At 50.5% G+C, this 13,146-nt stretch overlaps 1 protein-coding gene across 4 annotated transcripts in view; it reads left to right on the top strand.

The window, feature by feature from the left end:
• Positions 1–246: 246 nt before the first annotated feature.
• The window catches only part of RILPL1 (Rab interacting lysosomal protein like 1), a 46,945-nt gene continuing 34,045 nt past the window's right edge, over positions 247–13,146 (top strand). The window contains exons 1-2 of one of the 4 annotated variants that reach the window (XM_057744353.1): positions 247–1,154; positions 7,423–7,573. In XM_057744353.1, the coding sequence (XP_057600336.1) occupies positions 846–1,154; positions 7,423–7,573 (460 nt within the window). In that variant the 5' untranslated portion in view covers positions 247–845. The remainder of the gene's footprint in view (positions 1,155–7,422; positions 7,574–13,146) is intronic. The other 3 variants (XM_057744352.1, XM_057744350.1, XM_057744351.1) reach the window with 3 other exon arrangements.

Raw genomic sequence — 13,146 nt, 5'->3', positions numbered from 1 at the left:
TGTGAATCGTCCAGAAAGACCAGCGACCCGCACCCCCACCGCCTCCGCCCCCTCTCCTCCGGGCTAGTCTCGACCCCTCCGGGGCGGGAGTGGGAGAGGAGGAGCCAGGACCGGGCCGGAGGAGGGGGTGGCGCGTCCGGACGCGCGGGGGGCGCCGGCTGGCGCGGGGAACGAAGGTCCCGCGGGGGGGGGGGGCGGGGGACGGGGGGCTGCGGAGTCGGTGGGTGGGGGCGCGGTGCCCGCAGAGACCCCAGGGCGCCCTCGGGCGGCGGAAGCCGGGCGCGCCCCTCTCCAGGCCGGGATCGGGGCGGGGCGCGCGGCATCCCCGCGGGGGGAGCCGGTCAGCCGGCTTCGCCGCCGCCAAAGTTTCCCTGAGGAGCCGCGGCCGCCCTTCCTTCGCAGGCCCCGGGCGTGGGGACGAGCCTCGGCCGAGGACGGTATCCGAGGGCAGCGGGGCCCGCACCCCAGCCCGACCCCGCGCCTCCATTGCGCCCAACTCGGATTCCCAACTTGGGAGGCGCCGCGGGCCTGCGCACGCGCGCGCCTTCCTCGCCGCCGCCTCCTCCTCCTCCTCCTCCTCCCTCCCCCCCACTGGGGAGCAGGCTCGGGGCCGAGCCGGGCGCCGAGACCCGCACCCCGCGCGCTGACCTCCGGCTCCGGGCCCGCCGCCTCCGCCCATGCCGACGCCCGCCGCCCGCCCGGTGCGCCCTCGCCCGAGGGCCAGCTGAGCGCGGGCCGGCGGCGGCGGCGGCGAGAAGTGGGCCCGGCCCCGCGCTGCCCTCGACAGCGGCAAGTTTGGGAGTTGCACTAGTTTGCGGGGTGGGGGAGAGGCCGGGCGGGGGGCCATGGAGGAGGACCGGGGGTCGGCGCTGGCGGCCGAGTCGGCGCTGGAGAAGAACGTGGCGGAGCTGACCGTCATGGACGTGTACGACATCGCGTCGCTCGTGGGCCACGAGTTCGAGCGGGTCATCGACCAGCACGGCTGCGAGGCCATCGCGCGCCTCATGCCCAAGGTCGTGCGTGTCCTGGAGATCCTGGAGGTGTTGGTCAGCCGCCACCACGTCGCGCCCGAGCTGGACGAGCTGCGCCTTGAGCTGGACCGACTGCGCCTGGAGAGGATGGACCGCATCGAGAAGGAGCGCAAGCACCAGAAGGTGGGCAGTAGCCTCAGTCTGCCCATCCGGGCAATGGGGCCTCTGGGACCTAGGGGCCCTTCAGCATTGCACACGTGTGTGTACACAGGGAATAGACGACAGACGATCCGACTGGGTGAGGGAAGGAGGGAAGCCCCGGCCCGCTCTTGCCAAGCTTGGGCACCTGACGTATACCACCCCCAGAAATTGAGTAGTTCTTTGGAGTCAGACTTCTGTTCCAAATCCACCTTTACCATTTAATAGCTGTGTGACCTTGAGTAAGTTATTTAGCCTCTCTGTGCTTTATTTCCTCACATATCAAATGGTGATACTAATAGGACCCACCTTATAAGAATTAAATGGGATACTATCTAAAGTGCTTAGATAATATTCTTTTCCAGAAATGAAATAAGCGCCCCTGCCCTTCAGTGGTACCCTAGAAGATGTGACACCTGGCCCCTTCATCCCGCTCCAGAACCCTCCAGAGCCAAGGGGATGTGACTTCCAGCCACTGAATTTATTGACCCCCAATCTCTGGGGTTTAATTTGCAAATGGCTTTCCAGGGTTCCTTCTAGTTTAGTAACCTGAGGTGGTTTCCCCACCTTGATTTTACTGTGTGAGGTAGGGATTAGTCTCTTCATTTTACCGATGAAGAAACTGAGGATCAGAGTGGAGGGCATTTGTCCCAAGTTAGTGCTGAGAGTCCCAGGTCCCAGTGGAGGTAATTCTAGCGCCCCTTCTGCACCCTCTTTGAATTGGGGGAAGATGATTTAAGGCTAAGCCTCTGCCTTGCGAACAAGAATCCCTCTCGGCTCATGAACCAGGGACTCCTCACAGGGCGGGGAGTCCAGACAAGGTGGCTGGGGAAAAAGGAAGTGGGAGACATGTGGTTTCCTGCCCCAGCCTCAGTCGAGGGAAGCTCTTGTCAGACCCTTCAGACTGAGAATGGAAGGAAGCACTTTTCCTTGGGGGATCAGCGTGCCTGAGCAGACTCTGACTTGCTGTGTGATCTCAGGAAATACACTTGGCCTCTCTGAAACTCTCTGGCCAGCCGTCACCTACTGTGTATTTTGAGGTCTGTGTCTTTTCAAGGAAAAGAGCCCAGGCTGTGTCTGCAGTCTTAACCTAAGGGCATATCCCTGGCTGATGCAGAGCACTAGTGTTTTGGAGGTTTGATTGTGTTTGTCCTCAAAGGTCCCTATGCCCTGGGGTCAGGTAGGAGATTCAAGCTTCCAAGCCTTAGGCAGGTGTGATGCCAAGATCATGTTGGGAGCTTGAAAATGTCCCTTCCCTGTAATTAATGTCAAGATTCCCAGGAGTAAGGACTTTGGAGCTAGATAGCCTGGCTTCAATCCCTGTCACTCACGGGCTGTGTGATCTTGGGCAAGTCACCTCACCTCTTTGTGCCTCGGTTTCCCCAGCTGTAAAATGGGGACAGTAATAGTACCTATCTCACAGGGTTGTGGCAAGAATTAAAGTGCTCAGGACAAAACCCGGCACATTTCGAGGGCCTTACAAGTGTTAACTGCTGTTTTTAGGCCAGGAGAGGCTTTCACCGAGTGCTCTTAGGCTGATATTGGAGATGCTACCCCCATCCCAGGTACCCCTACTCCTATCCCAGATCCTTCCATCTCTCCCAGAAGGTTGGGGAAGAAAGGGACCTTGAGATCCTCTCATACAACTGCCTCTTATTGACAGGGACTAAGGGACTCAGCCCAAGTCACACAAGAAGTCCTGGCACGTGTGTCCCCACCACTACCACTTTAGTTCTGCTGCAGCCAGCCTGGGAGACACCCTTGGGAGCCATCGGAGGCCACTAGGCCTGGAGTCAGGTGGAATTCCCAGCCAGCTGCACTTGTCATTCCTGGAATGCTGTCAGCCAGGAAGCAAACACCAGTGTGTTCAGAACCAGGGCTCATTTGTAAACACCGAGGATGATCTTTTCTAATTCAAAGAACAAAATCCCTTTTTTCCCCATCCCCGCTCCAGTCCCCTTTACTTCATATTCTTGGGATCAAGAGAGACTTGTCTGATTCTTCCCGCTACCCTCTCCCCCACCCCCAGAAGCCTCAAAGTCTCTTCAAGGTGTTATTTCCGCAGAAATCTTCTTAGCATGTCCTTGGTCTTATTTCTCTATCTGTTCATTCCTCCCTCTCACCTTCCCTTCCTCCCTTCCTTTCTTCCTTCTCTCTCTCTCTCAACAAGTATGGCTCCAGTGAAGCATGCACCCTCTCCTCTCTTCCACCAATTCCTCCTCCCAAAAGATCCCTGGACTCATTCTGTTTATCAGTCAGACCTAAGCCACAGTCTTATCATGTTCTGCCTGGTTACTCAGTCTGCAACCCTGTTGACCGACCACAGCTTGCAAAGCCCTTTGAGGTGACATGGGTGATATAAAGAAAAGGAAAACCAGGTCCTCATCTCAGGCAGTGGGTGAGTAACAGGGAAAACAGGAAAAACACACAAAGACACTTTAGAAAGCAGTGGCTGTGCACATACAGGTACATATAATGTAAACAGCATATGTTGTTCATTTATTCATTCAACAGATATGTTTGAGTACCTACTAAGTGCCAGGCACTGTTCTGGGCAACAGTGTGACCACACAGATAAGGAGTTTGCCTTAAGGACCTGACTTTCTAGTGCAGTGCTGTCCCATAGAAATATAATGTGGCATGTCACATTGATGAAAAGACACAGATGAGGTTAATTTTTTTTTTTTGGCCACACCTTACAGCTTGCGGGATCTTAGTTCCCCAACCAGGGATTGAACCCAGGCCCAAGGCAATGAAAGCGCCAAGTCCTAACCACTGGACCACCAGGGAAGTCCCCATGTCTTCTCTGGTTCTGCCCTTCCTGCCTCCCTCTCTCACTTTTAAGGACTGTTGTGATTACATGGGATCCACTCAGAAAACCCAGGAGCATCTCCCCATCTCAGGGTCCTTAATTGAATCACATCTGCAAAGTCCCTTTTGTCATATAGTTCAGATATTCTCAGGTTCCAGAGATTAGGATGTGGACATCTCTGGGGCCGTTCTGCCTACCTCCGCCAGCTACACTTGACTGATAGCACTGGGGCCCTCTGTGTGCTCAGCCTTTGTTGGGTGGGAGCGGAGAGGACCAGGGCAGGAAGAGTCTAACTGCTTCCAGTCCATACCTGCCTGTGGGAAGGTCCCACAGCCCCTCCATCATTCCACCACCACTTCCGCCCTCTGGCCCCACCCTTCACCTCCCCTGGTGACCTTGAACCAGCTGTGCGAACACTTCGGTATTACCTCTCATTTCCCGAGTGCAGCAGGCTTCCTGACAAAGGAGATGGGATTTAGGAACTTATTTAAAAGATGAACGGAGGCGATGCTGACATCCGGCCACCTGGGCCTGCTTGGGATGGGTTGTAGGAGGACCAGAAATCAGCAGACATATGTTCAGCACTTTCTGGGTACTGGGCACTATTCCAAACATCTACAGATATTAACCATTTAATCCTCATGACAACCCACGAGAATAGATATAACACTATTCCTCATTTCCAAGGCACTCAAAGGTTGAATAACTTGTCCAAGATCAGCTATTAAGTGGTGGAAACAGAATTCAAACTCAGGTCAACAGGCTCCAGTATCCATGCTTTAAACCAGCATTCTACACAGTTTACAGTTTTACAAAATACCTCTTTTTTTTGGTAACAGCTTTACTGAATATAATTCACGTACCATACAATTCACCCATTCAAAGCATACAATCCAATGGTTTTTTTTTATTATTAATTTTTTTTTTAGGCTGCGTTAGGTTTTTGTTGCACGCAGGCTTTCTCTAGTTGCGGCAAGCGGGGGCTACTATTTGTTGCGGTGCGCAGGCTTCTCATTGCGGTGGCTTCTCTTGTTGCAGAGCACGGGCTCTAGGCGTGTGGGCTTCAGTAGTTGTGGCTCGTGGGCTCTAGAGCGCAGGCTCAGTAGTTGTGGTGCACAGGCTTAGTTGCTCCATGGCATGTGGGATCTTCCCAGACCAGGGATCAAATCCACATCCTCTGCATTGGCAGGGGGATTCTTAACCACTGCACCACCAGGGGAGACCCCCAATGGTTTTTTAGTTTGTTCACAGAGTTGTGCAACCATTACTACAATCAATTTTAGAATTTTAAAAAGAAAACCCAGACCCGTTAACAGCCATCCCTCATTCCCCGCCAGCCCTTCTGCCCCTAGAAAGCTGCCAATCCGCTTTCAGTGTCTATGGATTTACCTCTTGTGGACATTTCCCCTCAAGGGAATCGTACATCGTGTGACCTTTTGTGCTTGGCTGCTTTCGCTCCACATCATGTTTTCAAGGTTCATCCAAGTTGTAGCCTGTGTCAGTGCTTCATTCCTTTTTGTCTGAATCGTATTCCCTCGTGTGGACACACCACACTTTATTTACCTGTTCACCAGTCGATGAACATTTGGGTTGTTTCTTCCTTTTGGCGATTATGAATAGTGCTGCCGTGATCATTCGTGTACGTGTTTTTGTGTGGACGCGTGTTTTCAGTTCTCAGACCCTACAAATGAAATGGATGGATCATATGGTAACTATGTGTAACTTATTGAGGAACTGCCAGCTTGTTTTCCACAGTGGCTGCACGGTTTTACATTCTTCCCAGCAAGGCGGGAGGGTTCCGATTTCTTCACATCCTTGCCAACACTTGTTATTATTGTTTCTTTGATTACAGCCATCCACAAAATAATTTTAATAGACTGATCTTGTTTATCCTCACATTCAACCCTGTGAGCCTTTTTAAAAAATTTTTTTTAAATATTTATTTTATTTATTATTATTATTTTAATTTTTGGCTGCGTCGGGTCTTAGTTGTGTCACGCGGGATCTTCTTTGAGGCATGCGGGATCTTTCGTTACCGCGCACGGGTTTCTCTCTAGTTGTGGTGTGTGGGTTTTTCTTTCTCTAGTTATGGCACGCAGGCTCCAGGGCACATGGACTCTGTAGTTTGCCGGTGCTCAGTACTTGTGGCACTTGGGCTTAGTTGCCCTGCAGCATGTGGGATCCTAGTTCCCTGCATTGGGAGGCGGATTCTTTACCACTGGACCACCAGGGAAGTCCCTATTTTATTTATTTTTTTCCTGAAATATAGCTGATGCAATATTATGTTAGTCTCAGGTGTGCTATACAGTGATTTAACATTTGCATACATTATGAAATGATCACCACAAAACGTCTGGTAACCATCTGTCCCATACAAAGTTATTACAGTACTATTGACCATATTTCTTATGCTGTATGTTACGTCCCCGTGGCTTATTTATTTTGTAACTGGAGGTGTGTACCTCTTAATCTACTTCACCTATTTCACTCCCCCTCCCGCCCCTCCCTCTGGCAACCACCTGTTTGTTCTCTGTTTCTATGAGTGTTTTCATTTTTGTTTGTTTGTTTTATTTTGTAGATTCCACAAATAAGTGAGATCATATGGTATTTGTCTTTCTCTGTCTGACTTATTTCACTTCGTGTAATACCCTCTAGGTCCATCTGTGTCGTTACAAATGGCAGGATTTCATTCTTTCCTACGGCTGAGTGGTATTCCATTGTGTATATATACCTCATCTTCTTTATCCATTCATCTATCGATGGACACTCAGGTTGCTTCTGTATCTTGACTATTGTAAATGATATTACTGTAAACAGAGGTGCATGTGTCTTTTCAGATTAATGTTTTTGTTTTCTTCACTATGCGCTTTTGTAGTAGGGCTCCCCAACTGAGGGAAACAGGCTCAGATTTGTAAAGTTGAGTTGTCCAAGTCTGCTTAAAGAGATGCCTGTTTCCGATGTATAAGGAGTTCCAGGGCCGGGTGGTATCCCTAGGATCTTTGCAGCCTCTTTTGCCCTTGGAGAGAGGTTTTTCCTGATGGAGGGTCTGTCCGAAGATCACAGATGTGACCTCCCCAAAGAGGTTGGCTGTGTTCGGGTCCCTGTAGCCTGGGGCTGCCCCTCCACCCTCCCTCTCCTGTCTACATAGCTAAAAGGTGCAGTTCCAACGCTGTGGTTGTCTTCAGGGCAGTTCTAACCTGGCCAGGTCCTAACGGCATAAATGCAGGGCTCACCCAGAGGAAGGGCGCCTTCTATTTTTCGCACAGTTGCCATGTGAGCTAGTGATGGCCTGATCCACTCACCTGCTGATGCCTGGTTCTCATGCAGAAGGGAACAACCCAAGGCCCCAGCAACCCCGCACTGCTCCCGAGGGTCCCAAGGGTCGTGAGGCTGCTGCCCTGGGCAGAGCTGTGACCCCACGCCGGCCCTTCATCCCCGCAGGAGCTGGAGCTGGTGGAGGATGTGTGGCGAGGGGAAGCGCAAGACCTGCTTTCCCAGATCGCCCAGCTGCAGGAGGAGAACAAGCAGCTCATGACCAACCTCTCCCACAAGGACATCAGCCTCTCTGAGGAGGAGTTCCAGAAGCATGAAGGTAAGAGGAGGGGTCTGCATGGGAGGTGAGGGGAAGGTTCTTCCCACTGGCAGCACCAGTGACAGTCAGGAGCATGGTCCCCGGGCAGCGGTGTCTCGTGTCACGTGGTTTCACACCATCACGCTGCCCGAGAGAAATTGTGTAGCCTGCTTTACAGGTGATGAAACCGAAATGTTCATTTAACTAGTTATTAGAGATTCCTCACTTTTCCAGACTCTTTTCTAGGCACTGGGGAAACACATGGGAGAAGACAAAGCCACTGCCCTCGTGAAGCTTATGTTCTGGTGCAGAGGAGATAGGTGATAAATATGTAAACAAAGAGATGACACAGTTCCAGATTCTGACCAGGGTCATGGGAGAACTAAAATCTAGGGGGGCGGTGTATGATTAGAGGTGACTTGGTAGGGCACTTCTTTAGATATGATGATCAAGAAGGGCCTCTCTGATGAGGGGACATTTGAGCCCTAATGAAGTCATGGATTGAGCCATTCAAATATCTTGGGGGGGAAAGCAGGTGCAAAGGTCCTGGGGCATGACTGTTTATGGAAAGCCAAGGAGACCAGTGTCACAGAAGATGATCAAGGCCAAGGGTGGTTACAGTTGAGGTCAGAGGGGTCAGCAGGGGTCAGATCACATAGCCCCACAGAGGCCAAGGTTTGGATTTTATTCTAAGTGTGCTGGGAAGAAATTTGAGGTGCTGGTCACAGGCACATGTTTAAGAATACGCAGCCCAGGATGGCCACCCAGCTCTGAATGGTGCTGGAGCCCTCCCCAGCTGTCATTCATCCTGCCAGCAGTTATCTAGAACCTTGACTCCAGGCTTCTGCTGGTCCTGGGGAAGCAAAGACAGACAGAGGGATTTGGTCTGGGCCCCCATGGGCTGCATCAGCTGTGGGTCCCCCCGGCAGTCTCCTTCTCATTCACAGGCTGGCTCTAATCCCAAGGAATCTCAGACCTATCTCTCTCGTCTGGGTAAACTCCCTGGGTCCCTACACAAGCCCCCTGCACCACATCTGTTGGGAAGGGGGATGGACTTCCGTGGGGGCCTGAAGTTTAGAACTCGTGGATACAACCCTTTGAGAATAAAGTAGCAACCAGGGACTGTATAAGGACTGTATAAGGACTGTAGGGACCAAGGAGAAAGGAAATGTTTGATCCAGGTGCTGACATCCTCTTTTCCTTGGGTTTCTTTGTTGAGATGTGAGTCGTGTAGTGAGAACAAAAGTCTTAGAGGTGATGAGCACTGGCGCTAGAGCCAGACTGCACTGGTGTGAATCCTAACCCGATGCTTACCTGCTGAGTGACCTTGATCAAGTCACTTGACCTTGGTGTGCCTAAGTGCCCCATGCAAAAATGGGGGAAATAACCACATCTCCCTCATAAGGTTGTTGTGAGGATTAAGTGAATTAATACGTGTAAACGGCTTAGAATAGTACCTGGTGCCCACACTTAGCAAGTGGTAACTATTGTTAGTATGAGCTGTTATCAAATCCAATCTCCTTTTAAAAAAAAATAAATTTATTTATTTAATTATTGGCTGTGTTGGGTCTTCGTGGCTGCGCACAGGCTTTCTCTGGTTGCGGAGAGCGGGGGCTACTCTTCGTTGCAGTGCGTTCAAGGGCTTCTCATTGGGGTGGCTTCTCTTGTTGCGGAGCATGGGCTCTAGGTGCGAGGGCTTCAGTAGTTGTGGCTCACAGGCTTAGTTGCCCCATGGCGTGTGGGATTATCCCAGACCAGGGATTGAACCTGTGTCCGCTGCATTGGCAGGCAGATTCTTAACCAGTGCACCACCAGGGAAGTCCCTCCATCTCCTTTTTGAATAGAGGAGGAAAACAGGCTGAGGGGGGTGCATCCTTCCTCTTTATGGCTTAGTAATGCTCCATTGTCTGTTTGGACCACGTTTTGTGTATCCATTCGTCCACTGATGGATGCTGGGTTGTTTCCCACTTTCGGCCATTGTGAAGAGTGCCGCTGCGAAGGTTCTGGTACATGTTTTTGTGTGGACCTGTTTTTGTTGCTTCGAGGTATATGCCTTGGAGTGGAATTGCTGAGTCCTGCGATAACTCTGTTGAACCTAATGAGGCTCCCATAGCCATCTTTTGTTTGTTTTTTGTTTCTGTTTTTTGTCCAAACCGAGCAGCATGTGGGATCTTAGTTCCCCGATCAAGGATCGAACCCATGCCCCCATGCACTGGAAGCGCAGAATCTTGAAGTACCCCCATAGCCATCTTTTGGTCTGTGACATTTCTTCAGGGCCCCCAGGCACAGGCCCGAACACCCTGAGCGGCTTTCTCAGCGCCCAGTCACGTCTGTGCGCATCCCCACCCCCCCACCCCCCGCCCCCCTGTGTGGGAGAGCTTTGCCTCGGCTCTCTGCACCCCTGCTGGGCTTGCTGGGCTCTTCATCACACAGCCCACACGGGTGCCATCTGAGATGCGCTTAATTGTTATCGCGAGTAGGTCCAGCTCCCGGGGATGAGCCCGGGGGGGCTGGGGTGTTCTGCTCAGCTGCAGCCCCCACCCGCGTGGAGAAACTGGGCAGTTGCCAGGCGTGCCTTTCACGGTTATTTTTATTTTGCATGGGAAGCCATGGGAACACAACAAGGACAAAAGCATTTCTTCCACCTGTGAGGGGAACAGGCACGGGGCGGAGGGGTCCCTGGGAGGAGGTGCAGCCCATAAAGTTAGACCATGTGTCCGGCACCACTCTGAGCAGTGGGGCGAGGCCTAGGGGCACACTGAGGATTTAGGGGGTGAGTGGTCTGGGATGCCCACTTCGAAGAGCCAGCCCTGCCCAGAACGCTGCTGCTTTCCCAGCCATTAATACTGGCCACTGCGACCTAGAGAACAAACTTTTGGCTACCAAGGAGGGTGGGGTGGGGGCAGGTGGGATGAATTGGGAGATTGGAATTGACGTATGCCACTACTATGTGTAAAACAGATAAACTAATAATGACCTACTTATACCATAGGGAACTCTACTCAGTGCTCTGTGGTGACCTAAAAGGGAAGGAAATCCAAAAAAGAGGGAATATGTGTATACGTATAGCTGATTCACGTTGCCGTACAGCAGAAACTAACACAACATTGTAAAGCAACTGTACTGCAATAAAAATTTGTTAAAAAAAAAAAAGAAAGAAAGATAATACTGGGCACTGTGCTCAGAGCACCCGCCAGTCTCCTGTCTCTCACTCCCTGGAAGTCTCCAGATTAAAAAGCACTTTCCTGCCTCTTGTATTGGCAAATTGTTTTGTCAGCACTTGGAAACTACTAGTTAGTGCATGCGGAAATGAATTACAGACAGGGAAGCGATTGGACTGGGGGAAGGGGCTGCAAAGATATACTCAGGCGTCTGGAAAAAAATTCTTGGGCTCTGGACAAATAATTCTGTCACCATGAGAGGACAAAAACCAACTACAGAGCCATTTTCTGAAGGGCAGCTGAGAACAGCACTGTCCAAAAACATGCAAGGCAGTACTCTGGGTTCTCTTCCCATCATGTCCATCTTTCGCTTTTTACCAAAAAATGTAAGGCAAGCCACAGATATGATTATGATTTTTCTAGGTGTGGCATTAAAAAAAGTAAAAAGGAGAAGTGAAAGTAATTTCAGTATTATTTTGGGGACTTCCTTGCTGGACAGTGGCGAAGATTCTGCACTCGCAATGCAGGGGGCCTGGGTTCCATCCCAGGCCAGGGAACTAGATCCCACAAGGCCGCAACTAAGACCCAGCACAGCCAAATAAATAAATAAGTAAATAAATAAATAAGAATATTTTTATTTAACCCAGTAGATCCAGGATATCATCCTTCAACATGTAATCAATTTAAAAATTATCAGTAGGGGGAATTCCCTGGCGATCCAGTGGTTAGGACTCTGTGCTTTCACTGCCGAGGACCCAGGTTCGATCCCTGGTTGGGGAACTAAGATTCCCCAAGCCACACGGCACAGCCAAAAATAAATAAATAAATAAGTAAGTAAATAAAATTATCAGTAGGGTGTTTTGCATTCTTTTTTTCATATTAAGTCTTTGAAATCTGGTGGGTTATTTATTTTTATGTAATATACATTATTTACGTGTGTTTTAGTGTGGTAATATGAATGTAAAATTTCCCATCTTAATTGTTTCTAAGCATATGGTTCAGCGGTGTTACGAACATTCACATTGTTGTGCAATCAAACTCCAGACCTCTTTTCATTTTGCAGATCTAAAACTCTGTGCACATTCAACAATCTCTCTGTTCCTCCCTCCCCCAGCCCCTGGCAACCGGCATTCTGTCTTCTGTCTCTATACTTTTGACTACTGCAGGTACCTCACCTAAGTGGAATCATACAATATCCCTTTTTGTGTCCGGTTTATTTCACTAAGCATAACGTCCTTGAGTTTCATCCATGTTGTAGTTGTGTCAGAATTTCCTTCCTTTTTAAGGCAGAATAACATCCCATTGTACGGATAGACCACATTTTGTTTACCCTTCGATCCGTTGATGGCTGATGTGTATTTTACATTTACAGCACACGTCCATTTGGACGTGCCCTATCTCAGGTGCTCCGTTGCCACTGGGGGCTGCAGAGTTGGACACTTGGAGCTAGAGTGTGTCTTGGACATATGCCTGGGTAGAGTAGTCCATTGTAAGGAGAACGGGCCGTGGAATGAGGTGGACCTGAGTTCAAATCCTAGCTCCATCCTTACCAGTGGGTCACCTTGCTCCCATCCTCAGGTTCCTCACCTGTAAGATGGGTGTGGCAACTCCTGACTCCCAGGACTGTTGAGAAAAGTACATACAGCACCAAACACAGAACCGTGCAATCAAAGATGGCCCTGAGGGCAATTATGTCGCTTTTGTCCTACCAGTTGAGCCTTATGTGGGAACCAAGAGTGGCTGGTATGAATTTCAGGCCAATAGAAATCATCTGTGCCCCTTCTAAGGGACTTTCTCTGTATGCTTGTTGTATTAGTTTCCTGGGGCCACTTGTAACAAATGACCACAAACTGGGAGGCTTGAAACAAAGAAATGTATTCTCTCACAGATCCGGAGGCCAGGAGTCCAAAATCAAGGTGTCAGCAGGGCTGTGCTCCCTCCAAAGGCTCCAGGGGAAGAATCTGCCTGCCTCTTCCAGCCTCTGGTGGTGGCCGGCAATCCTTGGCATGTGGCTGCACCACTCCAAGCTTGCCTCTGTGGTCACATGGCCTCCTCTGTGTGTCTGTATATCTCAGTCTCCCTCTCCTTTCCCTTATGAGGACCCAGTCATTGGATTTAGGGCCCACCCTTATTCAGCACGACCTCATCTTAACTAATTACATCTGCAAAGACCTATTTTCAAGTAAGGTCACATTCTGAGGTTCTGTGTGAATGTGAAGTTTGAGGGGCCATTTTTCTCTCTAGTACACTTGCTGATAACATGAGGAGCTTGGGCTGTGAGACTTTGAGAGGCAGTAGAGTGGCTGTAGGAGTGTGGACTTTGGAGCCAGGCTACCTGAGCTTGAATCCTAGTATTAGCTCTGTGACCTTATTTAAGTTAACTCACTACTGTGCCCCTCAGTTTCTTTGGCTGTACGAGGCGGGGAGCAAGGA

Source organism: Hippopotamus amphibius, chromosome 8, assembly GCF_030028045.1.
Source record: "Hippopotamus amphibius kiboko isolate mHipAmp2 chromosome 8, mHipAmp2.hap2, whole genome shotgun sequence".
Taxonomy (NCBI): domain Eukaryota; kingdom Metazoa; phylum Chordata; class Mammalia; order Artiodactyla; family Hippopotamidae; genus Hippopotamus; species Hippopotamus amphibius.
The sequence above is the reverse complement of the archived record's forward strand: the minus strand, read 5'-3'. Positions and strand labels throughout refer to the sequence as shown.